Raw genomic sequence first — 25,383 nt, 5'->3', positions numbered from 1 at the left:
TTCAATAGATAGGAAACAATCAGGACTTGTTTTAAACAATGACACGACTATGACTCTGGGTGGTATGAATGTGGATTTTGAAATGTTAGTCATCTCAAGGTATTTCTTAAAACATAAATATTTGGATATTCTTAGAAGAATAATCATGAATTATACTTTTCATCTAATAGTTTTGATAAAGACAAATAGATTCTTGGTGCCATCAGCAACAGAATTATCTAAATAATAAATATTATATGATCCTCTCAAGGACTGAAACAGAAAAGTTTATCTTCAAATGTATCAAGAATTAAAAGTAAAGTGCCTTTTTTAATATTAACTTGGAAGAAAAATCAAGTATTCAACACTTCCCTAATCAAATGCAAATTTTCTGTCATTTCTGCAAACTAAAACAACATCTTGAACACTTTCATTAATATTGATACATTTAAAAAACCAAAATTATTATAAACTACATGATTTCAGCTTATAGCTTTCATTTTCAACTGCTTTTTTTTTTTTGCAGTAAGTGCTGATTGTAATGGCTTTATTTTCACAAGTGTTTAGATTCAAATAGAGCAGAAAATTCATTAGCAGTAGTTAATCTATTTTAATGTCTGTTTTAAACTCAAAGATGTTTTGGTGAGCTGTGAACTCATTCATGAAAAGAGATGATAACCCCTTAACAAAACATAAACTAATTTGGGCTATAAAGTTAATTACACTAAATTATCAAAATAAAAATGTGTTCTCAACAACTTTAAGGCCCACCAAAATGCATGACAAACTAGCTGCAAAATTTAACTCTGCCTCCTGAAGGCCAACCCAGTCCCTTATGACTATGAACACAACATTTACAATAAACACTAGCATTTCTTTACAAATTTAATATGCTTCTCCATATTTGGCTAAGATGTCGGACAGCGTGGCCAGAGGACTGTACAGGTCATGGATACAGGTTCTCTCATTTACAAAATTTTAAATAACCTTATTACAGTTTGAAAACTTTTACGACAAGTTGCGTATTTTTAAAAAATTTTTTGAAATATTTCACACCAAACAAGGAAATGAAACATGTTAAACCGATTATACTAATTTTCTTTGAGAATACAACCAGATGTTCAAGAATTATTGCTCTGAGAGGAATCTACAACTCTTCAGGTACTAAAATACAATTGAAAGGTAGGAAATTATAGAAATCACTAACATTTTAAAGAAAGTAATATTTTCCTTCAGAGAATCCATTGTACTCACTTAATAGTCTATTCATTCTATGAAACTTCATTGGTAACTATATAACTGTCAGTGTCTGCTTTAGCTTCACTAGAGAATTATGAAGAGGAAAAAAGTGCTACCAGGTTATTCAAAAGAAGTGACACTGTTAAAAGGATACAAAGTAGAAATGTAAAGGATAACAGCATAAAATATCAGTAACTTTACGAAGACAAATCTTTTTGGTTTTGGTCAATAAATCGGAGTGGTGGTATATAAAGGACAGCTATTCAACCTGTCAGTCTTTATGACTAGAAATATCTACACACAACATAAACCAGCAAGAATATCACTCACTCCCCTTCAAAGAAATGCCTAACAACAGCGATGCTTGGTGGCTGGCGGTAGGGCAGGGCAGGCGCAATCGGTTCATTTACATCGTTCACTTCCTGCTCAGTGCCAGGCACGGTTCTGGGCCCCGGGACCGCAGGCCTGAACAAGCCAGACACGGTCCTCAAGCTCATGAAGCTTGCCTTCAATTGGGGATGAAGGACACTAAATACACTAGACATTTCAAGGGCTACGTGAACAGTTCAACAGAATCATGTGAGGGAGGAAGACTCTGGGGCTGAAGAGCTACTGCGGATGGGGCATCCAGGAGGGCCTTTCTGAGGACGTACTATTTCAAAACTGAGTTTACCGAAGAATCCACATACTCTTTCCAGCTGAGCACATTTCCTTTGGAATTTTCTAGCAGAGTTATTTTTCTTATCCAACTGGCAGATCAGTCATTCTTAAGTGAGATGGACAGGAATGGTCTTGGGACACCACCAGAGAGATACAACAAAAGGCTGACCAGAGGTTACAAAGAAAGGGAGAAAAAAAGAGGGCGGTTAATATGAAAGCACCATTAACTCAAAGGCCACTACATCTGACTAGAAAAATATGAAGGATTGTGTGAGAGAAACTGGGGCACTTTGTCATTATCCAGCAAGATGAAATATGGACAATTTTCTTTCTGACTGGATTATGTCCAGAGAGACTTCAGAAAGAATGATGGCCATCCACCATAAAGCTAACATCAAAAGAAGGAAGGGAAAATAAGCAGGGGATCCGATGGTTGTATCATTACATGCTAGCAATGCTAGTGTCAGTATCACTGACCAACTAACAGAGGAAAATTAAGTAATCTGCATACCCCAACATAACGCTGCTTTCACTTTCACAATGAGAGTGATGAACCAAATACACCAAACACGTAGGGGACAGTGCTGACCCGCAGCACAACCAAGTTTATGCGATGCAGTTTCACTGGTTTTAAAACTATCCCCCGTCACACATCTGAGTAATGAGTATCACTGTGAATGACCATCCCAAAACTCAAATGTACATAATTAAGAGACAGTGTCAACACAAAATATAAAATTGTAAAATCAACCATAATAAGCAAAATGGGCTTTCATATTTAAAACAATTTAAGAAGAACTATAAGACTCATCATGCCATGTGGGAGAGACATCTAATTATAATTAAAGCCTTTAAGTATTGTTATATATACATAGAAAATAAAGAAAAAATTAGAAAGAAAATACAATTCAACAGAAGTCTTATTTTTTTCCTAGGCATAGAAAAAAAGATATGGTTTTTCTCTCTTTGCAAAATTGGGCAAGAAAAACACCTGTAGGTTAGCAGAGTAAGTTTTTCATATAATATAATAGTATACACATACAAATAGGGTGTTGTCAACTATTCTTTTAATGATTCTGATAAATCTACAACATTCATAACTTACCGTATTTTTCAGACTATAAGAGGCACTCCCCCCCAAATTTGTGGGGGGGGGGGGCCTCTGTCTTATAGTCCGAATGTAGCTTACCTGACTCGCAGCGGGAGGGGAAGGCGGAGCGGGGTCACAGGAGGCAGGTACAGGACCACATTTTTTGCTTCAAAATTTTTTTTCCTATTTTCCTCCACTAAAACCTAGGTGTCTTATGGTCTAGTGCATCATGTAGTCTGAAAAATACAGTATTCAACTATACTCCTGTTGTCATTAATATTGTTTCAAACATTTTCCGATCAGATGAACGACACGGAGGAAAATGCTCTCATGCACTTCTGTGTGCAACACCAAAGTGACGATTGCTAGAATTCCTGATCAGGGGACGTCTTAACCCACATTCCCAAACTGAGTTCCAGGAAAAAGGAATCAATATCTACATTTACCCGGCATCATCTCAATGATAAATATTGTGTAATTAATTTTTAAGCAGTGCCACTCTTATGGGTAACAAATGATACTGATATCTCATTTTTGAAATTTGTATTTTTAGCCTTAATAAATGGTATATGGTTTTGTATTTACTGGCCATTAATAGTTCTAAAAATAATCTGATTCTGACCTTTTAAATAAAGGAGCCAGTAGTTTCCTTGTTGATATTTAAGTATGTTTAATACAGTACACATATTAGTCTGCTGTCCTGTGTTCCAACTTTCCTAGTTGTCAGTCAGTTGTGCTTGTTTCTTGTCACTCAAAATTTTTCATTTATGCAAATATATTAGTCTGTGAAAATATGACTGATCCTGTTGCTTTTTAAAAAATTTTTTGCTCAACAATTTTTACCTATCTCAGTATCAGTTATTCCCTACATTTTTCTTTTAGGTTTTGTGGCTGAGCTTTCTTTACTTTTTCTTTCTTTTTTTAGTTCATTTAGAGTTTATTAGGGGAATGGAAAGCAAAGGACAGATAGGAGAGGTATTTAAAACCCAGCTGCTAGAAGGGCTGGAGGTAGAAGGGAGAGGATAAGGCTGGGAGAGGGAGAAATTAAGGAGGCTGCCAGGGAGGGGTTCAAACTGAGAAAATGGCTTTCCATGCTGAGCAAAGAGCATTAAGAGACTAAACTCATTTCTAACTAATTTATTATTCTCCTTTCCTTAAAAGTCATTTTGTTGAAGGGTTGTCAGGAACATGTATACAGGACACGTGGACAAAGCCAGAGGGCAGGATCGAGGGTGGGAGGTGGGAATGGCTGGGGTTGGGAAGACTGGTGGGGGGGGGGGGGAATGGAGACAACTGTACTTAATCACCAATAAAAAAAGGTCATGTTTGTTGAAACAGTAGCCCATATTCCTCGTTTCAAATCTTCACCATTCATTCACTCACCAGCCCAAATACAATATGGGTCCCAACCCAGCTACTCCTCTGCTTTCATCAAAGCCACTAATATCTTCCAGTTACTATGTTCAAGGTACAACTGTCACTTTTAACTGACAAAGTCTGGAAGAATTTAATATTGTCACCCATAGACTCCACAGTAGAACTCCCTCCGTGTCTTCTAGGACAGCTCTCTCTTCCTCCCTTCCTTCTCTCTGGCCACTCCATCTCACTCTTCTTTCCTGTCTTCCTTTTAAATGTTGGTACAACTAGAGACATCTTCAGAAACTTCCCTTGTAAAAGACTATCCCTTTCCTTTTGGTCATACCCATCCCCAAGGCCTCAGCCATCACCTCAAGGTGATCATTCCTTAATCTTTTCCTACATCTTAGGTTCCCTCCTGAGCTGCAGAGACCCATTTTCATCCCCATTTCAAATCCTACAAGTCTAAAATGAATTAATAATCTTCCATTAAAGATGTGGTTAAATCTGTTTCCCAATGATATTCCCCAGCTCAGTTAAGTAACTGCACCTCCATTCAAAAATCATCCAACCTAGAAACCAAGCTACGCCTTATTCTGCACTCCTGCCTGCCTGTCACTCACTTCAGTCCTGGCCCCACTGCTACCTAATCAGTCAGGAAGGCTTTCAGAGTCTTCCTCCTACTCTAAAATTCATCTTTCCCTCCAAACCACTCCCATGTCTTCTGTTTAGAAGACACTTGGATCTCTCACCTAAATTACTCAGTTTTTTAATTAATCTCTAGGACTTCCTGCCTCACCCCTCCCAATGCATCTTCAACATAGTGCCAGAGTTTTTCTAAATTGTAAATCTTTATTCTCCTGCTTAAAATCCTTTAATTACACCATTTGGCCTTAAATGATGTATATTGGTCTTTTAGTTGTTGGGAACCGCCCTGCCTGGTTTCAGAGGCTGTAACCCACCCATGGTTAAGGCTGAGTCAGAGTTGGGACCATAAGCCACTAAGGAGACAAAGCTTATCTCCTTGGCAGAAGTGCCACCTCTGCCCACTTCACCCTGCTTGGCCCTGATATTGACCAGTTAGCCAATGACAGGTAAGAATCCTCAAGGGAGGATCAACCTAAGACAGGCTCTGGTCACCAGGGATAAGCTCGCAGGGAAGGACTCGGGGGGCTGTGGCAAAAGGGGGTGATGGACCCTCGCCCCTCGGCTTTGAAATAACCTGAGTCCTCATTCTGTCTGCAAGAAGTCTCCTAATCTCTTGGCTGCCTTACTTCCCTTGACTGACTTAACCCTGAAACAATGACAGAGGGCAGTGCAGTCCTGTGCTGGAAAGGGTGAGTTCCCCAGGGTGATCAGGCCTAAGAAAAATACATACATTCCTGTGAAACCTACAATTTGTACCCTCAGCTTAAAAGATAAGGGTCCAGACCTGAGATGAGTCTGGCGCCTAAAGTTTTATAGCCCTCTAACTAATTGTCTATAACTCAGAATAAGCCCTCAAAGTTCTCTGTAAATCATGTATTGTTTAACCCTTACTGACTGACAATGATTGATGAGCTTTATCTGTATTCCTATGCGAATGAACCTAATAAAAGCCCATGGAGGGAAAGGCTCTGGGCCCTTCTCCTTTGAGAGAATCGGCCACCTCTCCTCCCCAAGCAGATCATGTCTTGGTAGACTTATTCTTCATCCATGGCGGACCAGGGGGGGCTGCGTTAAAGCTCCCCGACATTTAGTTTCTACTACTTCCTATTTGCCAGGAACTTTATAAAGTGTATTTTAAATACATTAATATGGAAGAACTAGATTTATTTCTCTGCAAGCTGGCTCTACTCTATCATGTCTACTTCCTCTATACAAAACAAATTCCTCAGTATTACATATAAGATTCTTTAAGATTTAATTCCTATCTGCTTGTTGAACCTTACCTTGTGCAACAAGCTTCACAGGTTACTATGCAATTGTACCAAAACCTTTTTAACTCCTAGAATATCAAATATTTCTCTTGCCTTCTTATTCATATTATGTCTCCTGCCTGGAATCCCCACCCACCTTCACTCACAGGATCACACTTATGCTCCAGGAGTTAATTCAGCTGTCATATCTGGGTTAGATGACTAAGTATTTTATATTTCCACAGTCTTCTGGGTATTTCTCTATCCTAGCACAGGACCATTATCTGTTTGGCATCTATTTCTTTGACTAATTTGTTAAGTGTGTCTGAAACAAGGACTCTATTTCTTGAATGAAATGTCCAAGTTAAGGCTGTACACAGAATACTCAATAAAGGTTGGTTGAAAGAACTGAGTGATCAGCATACTGGAGTCATTAAAAAAATGTGAGGAGTAACACTGGAAACACTGGTTTGGACAGATGAGGAGCCTGAATGGTGACATAAGGATCTATTTCTATAGTCGAAGAAGATCTATTGAAGGTTTTCAAACAGAGAATGAACAAAATTTGATGTGTATTTCTAGAAAATAATGAATAGTAATGTGATAAGATATGAGAGGCTGAAGAAGATGTTTAAAATGTCCAGAAAAAGTTGAGGAGAAATAGAGCTCATTGTGATATAAGCCACTTTCTAGAAAGCAGAAGATAGCCAGCCATATGCTGATGTTTACCTTTTCTTGCTGTTTCATGTTAAAATCCTTCCATATAAACTATTTTATCATACAAATTTCCTATCACTACCACACTGAGCATGCAGTTGGCATTCTGAGTCTAACACTCAAGAACAATTCTTGAAAATTTGAATTTAAAAGTTTCAAGAATAGCCATGCAAATGGTTTGAGTTCACCCAGGAAAAAAATGGGGAGAATTAGAGGGCTGACAGGAGAAATGTGGCCACACTTACACTGATGGGTAAAGGAGAAAGAGCCATTGTCAGAGACATGGTGTGGCCAGGCCAAGGGGGAAGGAAGCAGAACGAGTATAACATGGGTTGAACGACTGTGACGTTAGCGGCCCCATCCACGGCGTGTCCCTGAACAATTCAGGTTTTGGTTCAGATTGATCTATGGCTACAAAATCTATTTGTGTAATCAACATTCAAGAGGCTTTAGGGCAAAATGCCATTTTAAAGGCCATCCTGTATCTGAACACTCTGGGTTAAACTGCCTTTCTGATGCTTTGGCTCCATCTAAATAAATTTTAGTAGAGAAGTGCACTTCTCCTGATTATTGTATCTGTTGCTGTCAGCAAATGCTTTGCATTACTAGTTTAAAAAAATTAAGATTATAAAATTGCAGTAAACTATTCATCAAATTACTACTCTGATAGTTTTCTCTGATCACTCTTACTTTATCAACATAGTAATTTTGATTAAAGGTATTTCCCAATGATAAAAACTTAGGACCTTTTCCCTCTTCTTCAGATTGATTCTTTTAAGATTGCTTATAAATTTGGTAGTAATATTAATTCATTAGATAAAATCTTTCTGTAGAATCCTTTCTAACATGAAACAGTAAGAAAAGCAAAATCCCTTTATTTGAAATTATGAAAAATTTTTAACACAATGATTTGTATAAACCCCATAAAAATCTTCACAGACTATTAGAATATGATTACCTTAAAAAATATATGTCAGTATGTACAATTTCTGCATTCTTATTCTAGGAAAAGAGATCGCCCAGAAAGGATGGAACAATGTATGGAAACTTACCATCCCCTCCAACTGGACTCTTTATTACAGGCTTATTGCTTCCATGTGTTAAAAAAAAAAATTCAAACCTTTAAGCCAATCCCAATCCCTAAAATTTTTGGCACACTTATTAAACACTGAATCCAGAAAAAACATTTTTTATTATCACAGCCTATCAGATTAAAGATTTATTTATTATGAGAATGTGTTAGAAATTAATTTTTAAAAAAGTTTGGTTTCTACAAAGCTTAAAAAAAGTATGCTATTTAAAGCTTAAGGTTGTTAAAATACCACAAATGACTTGGTCTCAATATTTAAATAAATAATGCCTATTTTGAATATTGCATTCTAGAACATATAAATTCATTTGGAGGAATATTAAAGTAGATGAGATTAGCACCTTTTTCTTAAACAATAAAGTTTTTTTTTACAGCTGTAGTTACATAAAGCTGAGGAATACAACATCACATAAAATTAACTCATATAATTTTCTGAAACAATGAAATCTTTGCTCAAACTATGCAATGAGGTCAATGAATTACCTAAACTCTGTTGTCTTTGCACTTTTCCACAAATCAGGCTGCACAATGGGATGCATAACTCCCTCAAAGAAGCACATCTCCAAGTTTTGGTGTGTGTGTGTCAAATGAAAGAAGGAAAAAGTTCCCTCACCCCAAAATGAGAACAGATGGGAATGTAAAATCAGATGGGAAAAGACAGTGAAGCTTTGGATGACCGACCAAGAAATCTTCCCCTGAGGGGAGCCAAATATACCAGACCTCAGCTTGTTCTGCTTCCCAGTTAACTTTCAGATTAAATCCAACAGAAATGCAAAGCAGTTCTTCGATTCAAGGTACTACTGGTTTTGATTTTTTGTAAACATATATTTTATCAAGAAACTACCGACAAATATAAGTAAAAAATTTTTATATTCAACATAAAGTAATCTCATAATCACTCTTGTGAGTTTAACATTACTTCAAACTTAGACTGTTAACAATAAAAATTTTTTAAATAATAAAATAAATGACTTTATGAAAAAGAGGCAACAGACATGAACAAACTTAAGATGCAGACACTGAACTTCTTATATAATGGAAGTGCCACCTGTAGTAAGTGGGAAACTATGTAAATAAAATATAAACATATTTTCTGTTCATTCTTTCCATATTTTACCTCTATTACTAAAAATAATCTTAATAGTAATACCAGCAAATTTTCCTACACCAACCAAAAATGTTTCTTTATTTGATATCCAATTTTGTAGAGCATGATGTAATTTTTCTATATAAAAATAAAAACTATAACCTTAAAACAATATTCTCTATAGTGCTGTATTCTTTTCGATTTTTTATTTTTAATATGGATATGTAGAATTTGAAAAAGCAAAATCATGCTCTCAGATATGAAGGTATTTAGAAGCAGTAGTTTTATTCCTAATAATCAGTATATTGTTTAAAATATAATAAAATAATATTTATAAATATTATTTTACTTGATAATAAAATAACAATCATTAAAATATGATAATTTTTAAGGGCAACTTTGTAAGATTAGCTTTGAGCTTTTAAAGTTACCAAATATCTTCTACAAAATAGTATTTATGGAGATTATTTGGTGTATACTCACTTTCACATAAAATTTACATTCACCAATACAATAAGGAGAATAATTCATTCTTTTAATCAATAGTGCTCGAGTTTATACATTATTTTATCCATAATTTAAAACTTCTTTGCAAAGACAACAATCAAAAGTTCTCTGTGCACCTATTCTCTGCCATCCCAAGGAAAACATCTTAACCCTGTTTCATCGTTTTTAACCCTACTGAGTATCCACAGCAAAAAGAAATATAGAAATACTGCTCATTCTGAACAGTGAAAGCAGCTGCACCTCACACTTCAGTGACTTCAGTTTAAAGAACCCAAGGCACTAATAATGACACAAGCTTCACTTTTAACTGGGAATGAGACCTTCCATGAAGAAATTGCTCGTTATAGTACCTTGCATTTAGTTGACTGTGTGCAAGAAACAATTACTGAAAAGTGGATTTTGTTATTCAGAATACTCCAAATTATATGCAATAATTATTTCCAAAAAAAGAAGAAAATCTCTCAAGGCATCTAGCTTTCTTTCATTTTCTCCCTTATCAATACATAAAAGCCAGCAGGCAAACTTTTGGGGATACTACGTTGATTGTATTTTATTAAAATTCACTTTTCACACTTTCTATTTGTGCAAATAAAATTTGAATTAAGCAAAAACTGTGAACATTTTCAAATTTATTCACATATTAATAAGTCAAATTCTAATTCCCCAAAACCCAAATGCAGATTCCCCTACAAATTTTACATTATTGCTTTAATTAGCTTTTTGGTTAATTGGTTGAATAATTTTAACATGGAAAACAAAGAACATTTTATAATGAATCTAAACCTGTTATCCTCCCCTTAGAGGCTGGGAGGGCGTTGGGGCTTTGAATAGACCCTGCAGGTGCACGTACAGTATTTACTCAGTATTCCTGTCCCAGCCTCAGAGCTTCACCATCTTTTTTAAACTGGGCAAGTCACAAGCACTCTGAGTGATGAACACTTAACTAAAGAAAGGAATATGGTTTAGGTGGTCAGGATTTCTCAGATGGCAGATGCCTGAGGATCTCTGGGCATATTCTCAGGAGTGTGAGAGTATTACACAGTGTCTTGTTTTGTTTTGGTGTCTCCATGTTATGATATAAATATAACTATATTCTGGATAATCTCCTTCATAACTTTCAGCACCTATTAGTATCACATAATTTCAGGTTCTGATCTGATACAAGTGTTTAGGATCTTGTCGATATTAGCTTTTTATGCTGACTGTGTTTAGCTCATAATATGGTATTCCTCAAACTGGAATTCATACATGTATTCTTGGGGCCTGGGAAATATTTTTTTGTTAACACAAGTCCACATATTATTCAAGACCAAGAGACATTAGATTAGACAATCTTTCTAATTCCTTCCAAGTTCAAAAATATGTTACATTCTATTGCAACTCACTAACATTTTATGAAGATCAAATTTAAAAGGCATACTTAGAGAAAGCTAACTTCACAAGACGAATTATATATGTTCTACCTGTCTTTCTTTTATATTTCAATGCAGACCCATCTTTGAGATAAGAATAAAATGGCATTCAACAGACAAAACAAAATAAGGTTGTCAAATGAAGGTTCTTTCTATTAGCCACAGACACTATCACTTCAAAGGCCTTAGTGGACCACATATTAACCAAGAGTCACAACACCCCAGTTTCTTTTCCAGTTTCCCCTCTAACTTGAAATAGCATCTTGGTGTTGAAATAATTCATTTCTGCAACATTCATTTTTGTACAGTTTTAGTACATTATGCTGCTCAATGAATAAAATGCACAATAAATACTGGACAGTCATGTTATATAATAAACAGTATGTTTCAAATTTTAATTTATGTAATAAATAGGTAAATAACAGGTCTACAAATAACATGTAAAAATAATAATACATTTTATTTCTGAATCTACTTATGGATTATTTTGACCTAGCTTTAAAAACATGTTTAAATATGCTTCACCCAATTTAAAAATATTTAGTGTTTTCAATTAGAGCTTAAAGATATTTAATAGTAGAAATCACTGTTTACTGATTAAAAGTTTAAAAATTAAAACCATTTCTTATATATTACAATCTAATTTTTAAACCATATACACTCTTAAAAGAATTCTCAATTTGTATGTGTTTTAATAATACCCATAAAGAAAAGCAAAATGCCTGCAAACTGCAAAGCTTCTTAGGTTTAAAATGCGTATACTTCACACTTAAAATAGGTATGTAATTTTAAATTTTAAGAGGGATAATGAAAATCATTTAAATCATCTTATTCATATCTGTGATACAAATGTGAATAAGAATTTTAAGTAAAAATTATCTATAAGGAGGTGCATTGAAATTTTTCCTGATATGCAGCATCTTAACTGAATACTTTTAAAACAGAAATAAGTTTTTAAACTACTTCTAAACTGTTACAAATAGCATAACAAAACATTACTAATTAAACTAATAAATTGAATTATTGATTTTGAAATTATTGAATTCACATTATTAAATTTTGACAGATTCATTTTTTGTTAGGTGAGGGCAGGAGAATCGAAGATCAATTTTATAATAACACATTTCATAATAAGTTTTAAGTTTTATCAAGAAATATTACATTCAAATTTAAAAGGGTTTTCCTGTTATCTTAGTAAACATAACTGACCTTAGTTTATTAAACTTTGAAATTTTCTTCTTATAATGGAATTCTCAGCTTTTATTACTTTAAGGTGTCTTTTCTAGATGATGTAATTAGACCATTAACTAGAATACAGTGGAGTCAAATGAAAAATGTGCATTTCCAAAAAGTGCATCCTTTTACATATTGTGATAAATAATTTTTTTCTTGGAATAGACACGTGCAATTACATAAATGTTAAAATCAATGCCAAAAAGTTACTCTACCTGAACTGTAGAACTGATCTCCGATGCAAAGCCGCCCGTCAAAGGAGCTTCGTGACTGATTAGCAGTCGTCCTGTTTTGATTACAGACTGAAAAAGACAAGGAAAACCTCATATTGAAAAGAATACATAATTTCAAGTATAGGATGGTAGTTTTGATTAAGAAATAGAAGTAAATTATTTTAATTCGATAAACAATAAAAAAATTAGTAGTTCATTGTTAGGCCAAATAAGTTACAATACAACTCTTTCAACTGGACGGTCATTTGATTTTTGCCCTTTAAAATTTTTTTCAATATAGTTTATAATCCAAGCACAAAATAAAAATAAGATTTCTAATTCTATGCATGTCACCAAAAATGCTTTCATTATAAAAGACTGTATATTTGCATATAACCAAAAACTCTTAGGAAATACTGTTTTGTGGAGAAGGAAAACACAACAATAGCATGTAAACGCTGCAGCAGAGGAAAAAAGCTCATGCTACCAGATAGTCAAGGAGCCCTGTAAAGAAGAAATCATTGTAAAAGTACAAGGTTTACAACCCTCTTTGTCCATGTGCATTAAAACCTGGTTCAGAATCTCAACTCCATTTTAACACAGAAAATGTCACAAATCATAAAGATGTGTTCTCAATGCCAGCTCAGTGTGATTGTTCATACTGTGTGTGATATACTCTGTGCAATAATAAATCAGGAAGTATAGTAATGGTATCACAGGATACCAGCTCTGTTGGAAGGTAAAAAATCTAAAACCAACAGCAAATTATTACAAGCTATTATTTAAAATATGCTCAACAATTACATTACCAAAGAGAAGTGGTAATTCCTCCTCTACATTTCTAATAACTTATCACCTTCCTTAAATTCTACATTACTATTTCTGAATATGGAACAAAATCTTCCAAGCAAAATAGGTGTATAAATTAATTTTTCCCTTCATTTTAGGCAATTAGAGTTTAGAATTTAAAAGTATGCAGCAATTTTAAACCAATGCATGTTGAACTTTAAGATATAGCTAGTAACCATGACAAAAATAAGTTACTGTAGCTACTAAGTACAGAGCGACTGAAAAACATAAAATTTCATGAACACCATACCCACCCTCAAATGAAATGCTAACCTTGGACTATTGGTATTTGGATTTTTATGATGGTGACTTATTATGCCATTTGTGATAGTCACAGATTAAATTTCAATGCACTGGGTTAAAAATATAAAGAGACAAAATTATTCTGCAATCACACACACACTACAAATGTAGTCTCAAAGAATTCTCTAAAAGATGCCCTGATTTTTAAAAATTGCTGATTAAAAAAAAAAAAAACAGACAGATCTGACAATCAGATCTTCTTTACAGCTCAAAAACCCAGACTTCTGCCAATGTGACAGTGTCTAAAGATGACAACTAAAATCCACCTCAGTTAGATGGTGTATCTTGTATTTTTAAGAAGTAGAAATGAAAATTTCTGTAAAAGTGCTATTGTTACCTTAAAACTGCACATAACAAGAATTGGTACTCTGAGCTGAGGCCAATCCAAGATCATATGAGAGCCTTTAGTATAATCTCTTAAGGCCAGTAAGCAACCTAGGCAGACAGTATAGGTTTCCTACAGCCTACAAAGTGATTAGTGGGGAAGCTAAGCACAGATGTACCCAGGACAAAAGCTTCCAGCCTTGGAGTTTATGCTACATGATGTGTAAGTAGATGAAATCCAAAGACCCGGAGTGTCTTTCCAAAGAAGAAAGGCTAAGTAAACCAAGACGTATCAATAGTCAAGTATTACAGAGCCGTGAAAAAGACTAAGAAGACTAGGGACATGAAATGATACATGTATGTTTAATAAAGTAAGCAAATTGCAGAACAATAATCTCATTTTTGTTAAAAGCAACCACCACAGCAGTGAGAGCAACAAGAAACATAGCCACACATAGATATGAGAGAGAGAGAGAGAGCTGACACACGTAAATAGTCTGGAAGGATTCATTTCAAACTACCAAAACTTATTTCTCGTGAGGAATGACAGTAAAGGAATTATAGGAAAGGGACTTTTGTTTATTCCTTTATATAAAATATTTTTTATATTGAAAGTATTCTCAGTAAGACTAAAATAAATAAAAATTAAAGGGAAAATGTTTGAATTAATGTTGAAGGCAAATACATATTATGTTTAAGTCATAATTTCCTTTAAGAAACATATGCTGTTTTTCATGGTACTTTAGAACTAGTTTAAGATACAAGGGAACCCAAACTCCAGCAGCAAACAAGCACAGTAAAGACACAAGGAACCGGCAGCCTTCCCCTGTCAGTCTCTGCATGATCTGCTGCAAGCCAGGATCATATCCCACTCACCTCTTGACCCACAAGCTCTTGGACCCTAGAGAAGGTGGGAAATAAGCTATTGGTATCCCAGAAGGTGAAGTTCTTCAACACATCTGTATGTGTGTTATGTAAACGTATGTGTTCTTCAATAGGAGTTATGATCTTATAGTTGCAGAAATAATTCCAGAAATTTCTAAAACACCAAGAGCTACAGGGTAGGCACAATGAAACGTAGTACTGCTGTGAGTATGGAAATGGTCGTGGTGTATGCACCAGTGAGAGAGTGTGGCAAGGAGAGTCAGAAGTACTGGTCACAGTCACAAACAGCCGATTGCCACGGGAGTCACTTTGTGCGAGGCTTTGAGCTCAGCATTTTACATGGATTACTGCCATTTAGTTTAGTAAGTACATACATTCCATTTTTGCTTCTTAAAATCAACTCTGATATCTGAAAAGTATTGAAATGTATAAAATAAAAATTCTGAAAAATGCTTAAATTTAGAAGTAACACTGATGCTTCAAAGTCACACCCTCAAATATAATTAGCATATATCATTAGAAGATTGAGTCTATAAATACAGTTCAATGATTTTGTAAGGTATAATATAAATTCAACTTGGTATGTGTTTTTTATTCTTCACAATTTTAATTTACTGAAATTTCTGATGATGGCCTCTATACTATTTTGGAAATTATTAGCACTTTGTTATTATTATAATTAGATTAGACAAACATACAAAATTGAAGAGAGTGTTACTCTTTCTATTTTTGTGATTTAATTAGATATTTTGATCAAACTACACATTTTTGTCAACCATAAAGGCAATTAATATTTACCTTTAAAAATTACCTTTTACACTGAGGGACAATGATATATAACTGCTGGGAAATTTTTCTAGCCAAATTTAGCATTTTGAAATACTTAGTAAAAATTAATATTGTGCCTTTCAATGGAGATAGCTGTCAAATTTTTTAAAGTAAATAACTATAGATATAAATACAAATAATACTTTAAAAGTGATTTTCTCTTTTACAATAAAGTCAATTTTAAAGTTTCAACTTTTCTTCTGAGATAAATGTATTTCACTACTAGAAAAAATTGCAAAGGTTGAAATAACTTGTCAATATGAAAGTTGAACTTATCAAAAAGCCAGCAAAAATCACAAAATGCTGGATTTTCCAGTATCTGTTTCTTCAACCTCTAGCCACTAAAGCTTGCTCCAAGGAACCTGGCCTTAGGCAGCAAGAGCACCAGTAAATTAGAGGGGACAAAGGTACCAGGGAAGGCTGTACCAATTGGGACTAGACTGTCAATAAATGTTCTCTTGTGTCCTCTACCACAAAAGAAAAGTGCTTTGATGTGTCAAGAAAACTTAAAAAACAATTCTAAAAGGCAAGGAGTGAAAGAGCCTGTAGGCTGCTAAGTGGATTAGCATTTGGTCTGCCCTAGATTTCTCCCCAGGAACCTCAGCCTTTTCACTGTTTTAGTTAGCATCCCCTTCCCCAGGACAACAACAGAATACTACTACAAGGGGAGCTATCAAAATCTGAACACTCCAAAGAGGACGACATTGCCAACAACAGAAGCATCTCGACTGTCCTGGATTCTGACAGAATCCCGAAGATGCCTTGTTTCTGGTTGGGCCACTTCATGACTATTTCCCATTGTCTATCTCCTACCCAGATATCATTACTAATGGCTATAATTTCAAGTTATCTAGGCAGGATATCTAGCACAATGCTCAGAATATGGTAGACACTCAAGAAATTTAATTAGTTAAAAGTCTATTAAAATAATTTAACTATATTAAGCATGTCCTTATTTAACTTACAAAACTATTGCTTTCTTGGCAAAATCTTTTTTTCAAATAGTCAAAAGCATACTTCAGCACAGCCCTTAACAATTTAAATATGAAATAATAGTCTCCAAATTGAGAATATTTTAATGTAGCTTTAACAATAAGATATCTGTGATAACAGGAGAATTGCTAAGTTATAATCCATTAAAATTATTGCACAGATTTTGGCTGTCCAAACATTGAACAGATGTTTTAATGAATGTAGCTTTTAAAGATTTTAACACAATCCATCCAGGAAAACTGTTAAACTGTCATTCCAGGAGAAGACGATGCAGACAGGCAGACCATTAAGCTTGCATATGCCTGAAAGTGTGACAGTGACATTCAAAAAACAAATTATGTTGATATATAGTATTTATTGCTTACTCAAAATATATGGCAAGATTTTTTTCCCCTACAGAGCATTTCAGCCTGACCAACACCACGTTCAGTCGCCTTTTCTGACTGCTGTAAATAGGAAACTAACACTTCGGAGAGGCAACTTATACCTCTTATAACGTTTTCTGTCTAAATACAAAGCTAATGAAAAGCAAGAGAAACATCAAAATTGATCTTTTCTGTTTCCTTTGAAAGCAAATCTTCTTATAAATACATATGAGCAGAAGTAATAGTAAAATCATACTCATGTTTCATTAATCAAAAACAATATTTATTTATACAACTTACAATAATTAAAGACATAATTTTAATTAGCTTCAAATACTATTGAAAATAATTAAGGGTTTTTTTTTAAATGAATTAAGTTTTTGAAATGTTTTCTTGTTTAGTAGCCAAATGCTACTAATTAGAAAAATTAACCAGAAAAACGTCACAATTAATCCCAGGCTAACGAATGTATTAATATATGTCTAGTAACTATTGTTAATCAGCGATCTTCACACACAATTAGGCCATGAGCTGATATTCTACTGGAGAGATGCCAATGCTAAAACAGAAATAACAATCACGAACTCCAGGGAAAGTTCGGAAAAGTCCATTTTGGCAAGGATATTAGCAGTGAAGTTACAATTACATTTGGTATTGCAGGAAAGTGGTGTAAGCTGAGAAACCTAAATCCTCAGAGTTTTATCACCCATGTGGAAAAAGTAGGTAAGGGAGCAATCAGAGCATGAAGAGAACTGAGTAAAGTCAACAGAAGAATATGCAAATAATATGATGGAGGCATGAAATGTTCGTGAAAGTTTCAGACTTCCTCACTGATTCATTCTTGCCTGAATTATTTGTATAATCAGAGCTGAAACACTGAACAGCCTGTGAAAAATCACTTTGGCAAAAATTGGAAGTGGACATCTTTCTGAGCGCTACCTCAAAATGTCAGATAAACGTGTTTCTGCCCATCAATCTTACCTTTCCAGCTTGGTTCCTCACGGTCCCTCCAGGCTCCAGTTGTGTCAGTCTACTCTGTGAATGTGGCCCACGCTCTCCCGTCTCTGACTTCCTTCCCCAAACTGGCAGGCATTCTATCCCTCCCTAAGACCCACCTCATAGAGCCCCTTCTCCATGGTTCTCCCAAGCAGGCTTTTCCAATTTTAAACCCCGTTGTACCTTCTTCCTGCTTTCCTTTTCATTGCCTTTTCCTTTTCTTTGCATTCAGCTACCATTTGAGGTCAAGAGTACAAGTACTAGGGTCAAGGCGGCGCTAACTGCTGTACCTCTGGTTAGGAACACTACTAATTTACCTCACAGGACAGCCCTGTGGACATCAGTCTTTTTACCCCTTTCAAACACACTCAAAATCACAAATTTGAAGACAGAAACTCTGTGTTATTTATATTTGTATCTACTGTAGAATATAGCATATGACAAATATGCACTTTCTTATTTTGGGACAGAGTATCTTCTGTTTCTTTGATTTGGAGGGTATTCTTTTTCATAGGGTGTGTGTGAGTATGTCTACGCTATCTCCTCCAGCAGACTCTAAATCACTCATGAGCATAAAATTCAGAAAGTATCAAGTATTTCTGTAGCTAACCACATACCTAATATATGGTCGTGGATGCTCAATAAATGTTCTTAATATTATTTTTTATAAAAGCATACGGACAGTGATTTAAATGAATTGCTGACAAGACTCCTGTCAGAAATTGTCGGGAAATCACTGACAATTTTCTGATGTCTTCAAGCTCTTCAGAGGGACTAATCACGCTATGGAAGGCATTAAAAGGGAAGTCCTAAAAGCTAAGCTCTAATCATTGCTCTCATGCTGATAGAGGACTACCCAGGCCAACTTCTTCCACTGATATTTCCTACTCCAGATTGTTTGTAGAATAAGGAGTTAGCAGTACAGAACATGTTTCCATTTTTACGTACATTTTTAAGTGCATGATTGGAATACACAGACACACAATGTACCCTTTCCTTCATACTGACCATACTTTCCTTTCCTATTGACACCAGGTCACATCTCATGATGATAAGGGTACTGCACCGGACTGGTGGACATTTACTAGATATGTAGTTAAACATGGCTAAGTATATAAATAAATATGTCTTAAAAGTTTTTTTTCCACCTCCCCCATTAGTTTTTTGTGAATATTTTTAAAAGATTGCTTTTTTTTCCTTTACTGATTCTAGAGAGAAGGGAAAGGGGAAAGAAAGAAAGAGAAATATTGATCAGATCCCTCTTGCACACACCCTGACTGGGAACTGAACCCGCAACCTGGGCTTGTGCCCGAACTGGGAATTGAACTGGCAACCTTTTGGTTTGCAGGATGAAGTCCAACCAACTGAGCCACACCAGTCAGGGCACCCAATTACTTTAAATATCATGCAAAGTCTCACAACATCTAGGAGTCAATATAATTTTTTGTGTGTGCCAACACTATTTTACAAAGATTGAAATAGCGACTTTTCAAGTTGTTTATGTATTTTCATTCTTACTACCACCCTATCACTTTCCAGCAGGACTTAACATGTTTCCGTAAACTTGTAATTAATATCTGCTTCAACTCTATCAGTTTCTTTTTATGAAAAGAAGAAATTATAGTATGTCATTTGAATGTAAATACTGTTGACCTCCAAGTTACAGAATTTTAAAGAAGTCGTTAACAAGGACTACTATTATAAAATCAAGCTATACTTCTGAAACAAAATTAGGGTGTTGTATCTTCTACATCTATTCTTACTTCCATCCTAAAAGCTCTTCAGGCTTTTTCTTCAGAGTTTGCTATGGCAGGAGGCATTCAGGGGTACTACTAACTAAAACCTTACTGTATATATGCTTATACTCTTCTAACAAGTGAGAAAGTGTGAGTACAATAGATACTACACAATACCTGGCAAATTTAGAATCTGACCCAACAGTGAAGATCAATGATGGTAGCATTCCACTACATTTATTATTAATTAATTCAAGCAGTTTACCTTTATCAAGTAATACTGTTTTGTTACCATGGTGTTATACACACATTGCATGAAGGGGAGAAGGGGTCGATAATTCACAAATAGCTCATTTGCCTAGTTTAGCCTCTAGGTTATGATGATTATGAGCCCACTGAAAATTCCATACAGACAGTATTATTTGTATGTTTTAACATTTTAACCATTTTAAGGGTGCATTTCTGTGTCATTAAACACATTCACACCATTGCACAACCATCCCCACCATCCATCTCCAGATCTTGTTCATCTTCCCCAGCTGAAACTGGACGCCACAGGCGGCAAACAAGGCCCACGGGCCGAATCCGGCCCTCCACCTTGTTTTACCTGGCGGCAGTATCAAGCTCCTTGCCCCGAATTAAGGAGTAGTTACATTTATACAGTCCTAAAATTACATTCGGCCCTTTGACGGCAACCTCAAGGCTGATGTGGCCCCCAGTGAAAATGAGTCTCACTCCCCTGCTGTGTGCATTAAACAAGAACTCATCCCAGCTCCCGGCAACCATCATTCAGTTCTCTGTCTCTGTATATTTGACTACTCTAGGCACCTCATGCAAGTGGAATCATCAGTGTTTGTCTTTTTGTGACTGACTTATTTCACTTAGCACAATGCTTTCAAAGGGTTATTCTTGTTGTAGAATGTGCCAAAATGTCCCTCCTAAAGGTTGAATAATATTCCACTGTATGCACAGACAACATTTTGTTTATCCATTTATCTGCTGGACACGGGGATTACTTCTACCTTTTGGTTATTGAGAATAATGCTGCTATGAACGTGGGCGTATAAAATGTCTGCTCGAGTCTCTGCTTTCACTTCTTCTGGGTATATGCCCAGAAGTAGAATTGCTGATCACATGGTACTACTTTATTTAATTTTTTGAGGTACAGCTGTACCATTTCCATAGCAGCTGCACCATTTTATATTCCCACTACCAATGCACAGGGGTTCCAATTTTTCTACCTCCTCAGCAAAACTTACTATTTTTCATTTTTTGATAGTAGAGATCCTAATGGGTGTGGAGTAGTATCTCCTGGTTTTGATTTGCACTTCCCTAATGATAACTAATGTGTAATCACTAATCATTTTTAATCTTTTTCTTTTCAATTATTTAATCAGGCTCTTTGAATTTTGTTGTTGATATACATAGTGCTTTAAGAATGCTTAATGTATCTAATTTCTTAAATTGATCTCCTTGAGGACTTAAAATAACATCTTTTCAGATATGATATTCCATTTGGGAAAAGATATAATCAAACTCAATAGTTCACCATGTCCTTGTTCCTGAAAAAGCTTTACATCTGATTTCCTCACCATCCTCCATTCGGAACCAGACACAAGGACATTTCTTCAAAAGATCACTAGTCACTGAGATCCTTTGCCAAATAGATTATCTGAGACAGCACTCCTCTCCTGAGAAATCTTCAATGGTAAATCTACTATCCAGAATCACAAAGATAACCTGTAAATTTTAACAGCAGCCCCAGAACACAATGGAGTCTAGTTGTTACAGAACAGACAGGGGGTGGGGCAGGGGGTGAACAATATACTATTACAGAAAGGACCTCCCCCTTTTCTTTCTCTGGGGGTCCCCCCCACACACACACCTACTAGGTTCGCCTTGCCTGCTGCCAGAGGAAAGACATCTCTCAGTGCCAGAGACTGGTGAAAAGGAAAGGAATTATTTACTTAAAAGTTATACAGACTTAGAGTAGTGACTTAATGTCTTCATTAAAATACTAAAGTCCTTTAGAATACCCACAGATGCACACAGTCCTTCCTTCTCCCTCTGCCCAGCCTGGGGTACAGTATCTCAGGAAAAGAAGTAGAAGTCCGTGATTCAGGCTCCCAGCACCGCCAAGGGGTCCCCACTCTGCCAAAGCCACATGGTTCTCTCCCCCTTCTCCCCCAAAACTGCGTGGTCCTCTCTCGGGTATGGCTGCCATGCCTGGGTTTAAATCCCAGGGCCAGTCTTCCTCTGCAGCCCCATTTCCAACTCCTCCTATAATCAGTTACACCTGCCAGCATTCCCGTATTCTTCCAGCTTTACTGGGCTGCCATAGTAAGTCTGGGCAGGTGCGGCCCCATGGCATGGAGCCAAACTTCTCCAAGCTCTCCCACAGGCCCTGTAACCAGGGGGAGTTGCTTCCCAGTTACATCTTGGATGGACGTCACTCCCAGCACCCTGGCTCAAAGCAGGGCCACAGCTATTTAACATATCTATGAAACCAGTTAAAGGTTAGAGATATGTTAAATGACTGTGCCAGAGGTTAGCTGAACAGCTGTTGCTATGCAAAACTGCTCTGAATGGCCCTGCTCCATGTGTCCCTTCCCCCAGCTCAGGCTTGTGGGGGTGAGGACATCTTATATATATTTTTCTAATATTTCCTGGACACCTTGAATTCTGGACCCCATTACGAATCCCTATTTGGCTGCACCCTGTTACATAGTTACACACTACAGAACCTTCCACGCCTCATACCTGTGTTCCATACTGGGCCAGCAATCAGGATAGAATAATGCCAAGGAAAGAAGTTTGGAACATTGGTATTGTTGCATCCACCAACGCAAGAAACAGATGTTCGGAGACTTTCAGGACATTTTCAGAGATGTTACTTTATTGGCCAACTCTTTTAACCTGCGCAGGAGCGGACTCTCGATGTGTCCCGGAGGCACCGTGCTCAGAAAAGCTGCAGATGAGAGCCGCGCCTTGCGCTTACAGCCTATCAGCTTTATAGTCGCGAGCAAGCATGCGTTAGCACAGAAGCGAATGTGGCGGTTAGCAATTTGTTATTCTTAGCACACTCTGGGTTATCTGTTGGGGTGGGGGACGGAAAATTTCAAGCATAAGCAGTTCTATTGCAAGACAGTTCTCTTGCACTGGGGTCACACTTTGCTCAAGGGCTGTAACCTTTCTGCCTCGTTCATCTTGTATGTTCAGCACATCTAGTTTCTTCCCTTTTCTTTAACCTGGATCATCAGTCCATTCTGTTCCTTGTTCTAGTTCAACTCTCAACATAACAGTATAAACCAGAAAATCACCTTTACTATCATATTTGAGTATTATATGCTATTTCCCAATTAACTTTTAATGTTGTATAAATTCCAAAGTTCACTGATTCATATTAAAACCAATTTCTTGAGCCCCTCACATGTGCCAATATTGGGGAAACAAAGATGAGTTAACCAAGGTCCTTAAAGGGTTATAACATGGGTTTCCACATGTCCTAGGGCAAAGCATATTCAAAAAGAAGAAAGGTAATTAAAAGATTGGTAAGGCGAGAATACTGGAATTAAAAAATCAAGTTATATTTGTCAAAAACAAAGTTTTTTTAGAATTTTAAATTTCAACTCCTGATGTCTTTTCTATAATGACATTGAAAAAATTTTTTTCTTTTCCTAAACGATTACTAATACTCCCTCCTTTTCGAATCGAAGTCTCCACTTGGCAAATTCTTCTCAAGTGTTGACAACAGAGGGAAATACTCTGTCTGGCCATCATAAGAGTTGTAAAGGGTAGAACCTGACATCATCCCCAGTGTGCTTCCAGCATACCGTGTAATGAGAAAGTAACTTTTACCAAAACCAAGACTGTCAGCAGTTACATTTTACACTGCTGTTTTAAGCACATATCAAAGGTACAATTTTCCCTGAAGCCAGCTGGTTGTCTACCAAGGTAATAACTCTCTAGGGAATGATCAAAAGCATACACACTGCTGCACTGCCGCATCACCATGGATAAAGGCTTTTATTTTCTAAAACCTGGTCCAACTTTATCGGAGTACATGGATTTTTAGTCCATTATAAAGCAAAAAAAAAAATCACGTTTAGTTCAGAAAACATAGGCAAAGCTTAAATCTTTTGGGTCTTTTTTGGGTATGAATCAAAAAAGTGGTATAGTAAAACTCAAAGGATGTGTCGGCAAATGTTAGACATATGTGTTTGAGTGTATGTTACTAAGATAGCAAAAAGAGAAAGAACGTAAATTTCTTTCTCCCATTAAAGCCAAGATGATGAGGAGAAATTACTTATATGATAGGTAGTTCTGGAAAAAGAATTCCTTTAGTAGAAAGGAATTTGTCTACAAAACATTCATTGATTATTTTAGAGAGGGTGGGGGCATAAGCACAGAAATCTCAAGGTCAAGAATTACACTCAATATTCATTGCTAATGGAATATTAATGATAAGATAACATAATATTACTTGAGCAGAAATATGTCTCAATATTTAAACATCAATTTATGTTTAGAGATAAGCCCCTCTTTTTCTGTAAGAGAAAAACTGAAATTTTCTTTCCTTATAAACCACAAAGATAGAGATATGAATAATCTATCCTGTTAAATTTACAGTTCTCTATTCTGTAACATTTTTATTGACAAGGACTAACGAAAAGAGTACAATGACTGTGGCCATTATACCACAAAAAGTGAGACACCTATAATACATATCTTATATTGTAAATTGTTGGGAACCACCCTGCCTGGTTTCAGAAGCTGTAACCCCAGCATGGCTAAGGTTGAGTGAGAGACCTTGGGACCATAAGCCACTAAGGAGACAAAGCTTATCTCCCTGGCAGGGGCACTGCCTCTGCCCACTTTACTTCACCCTGCTTGGCCCTGAGTCTGACCAGTTAGCCAATGACAGATAAGATTCCTCAAGGGAGAGATGACCTAAGACAGGCATGGTTGGTCATGGAGAGGCCCTAAGGGAAGGACTTGGAGGGCTATAAAAAAGGGGGTGATGGACTCTCACCCCTTGGCTTTGACATAGCCTGAGTCCTCATTCTGTCTGCAAGAAATCTCCTAATCTCTTGGCTGTCCTACTTCCCTTGCCTGACTTAGGCCTGAAACAATGCTGGAAGTGAGTGTGGCCCTGTGGTGGAAAAGGCAGATTCCCCGGGGGCAATCGGGCCTACGAAAGAATGCATAAAACCTTGTGAAACCTAGTTTGCTAAGAATGCCCTCATTTTTCTGATAAGGGTCCAAGCATAAAATGAGTTTGTTTCCCAAAGTTTTATAGCCCTTTAGCTAACTGACCCTGACTCAGAATAAGCCCTCATAGTTCTTTGTATGTTGTCTATAGTTTGATCCTTACTGCCTGACAATGATTGATGAGCCTTTACCTGTATCCCTGTGCAAATGGAACCCTTCTCCTTTGAGAGATGGGCCACCTTTCCTCCCTAAGCAGATCATGTCTTGGTAGACCTATTCTCATCTGTGGCAGATGAGGGTGGGCCCTGAAGGCGAGCCCCTCCACAGTAAATGATAAAAAAAAATTTTTTTGAGAAGTGATCCAAGATTTTGTGCTGGTTGACTTACATTACCATGAGAATTTGGTCATTTTG

The 25,383-nt window shown here is 36.3% G+C and overlaps 1 protein-coding gene across 1 annotated transcript in view; it reads right to left on the bottom strand.

Moving 5' to 3' along the window:
• The window catches only part of BCKDHB (branched chain keto acid dehydrogenase E1 subunit beta), a 209,187-nt gene that overhangs the window by 42,540 nt on the left and 141,264 nt on the right, over positions 1 to 25,383 (bottom strand). The window contains exon 9 of the mRNA XM_024576580.3: positions 12,484 to 12,570. Coding sequence (XP_024432348.2) covers positions 12,484 to 12,570 — 87 coding nt within the window. The remainder of the gene's footprint in view (positions 1 to 12,483; positions 12,571 to 25,383) is intronic.

This window comes from Desmodus rotundus, chromosome 11, assembly GCF_022682495.2.
Source record: "Desmodus rotundus isolate HL8 chromosome 11, HLdesRot8A.1, whole genome shotgun sequence".
Lineage (NCBI taxonomy): Eukaryota > Metazoa > Chordata > Mammalia > Chiroptera > Phyllostomidae > Desmodus > Desmodus rotundus.
This window is presented reverse-complemented; position numbering and strand designations above follow the sequence as displayed.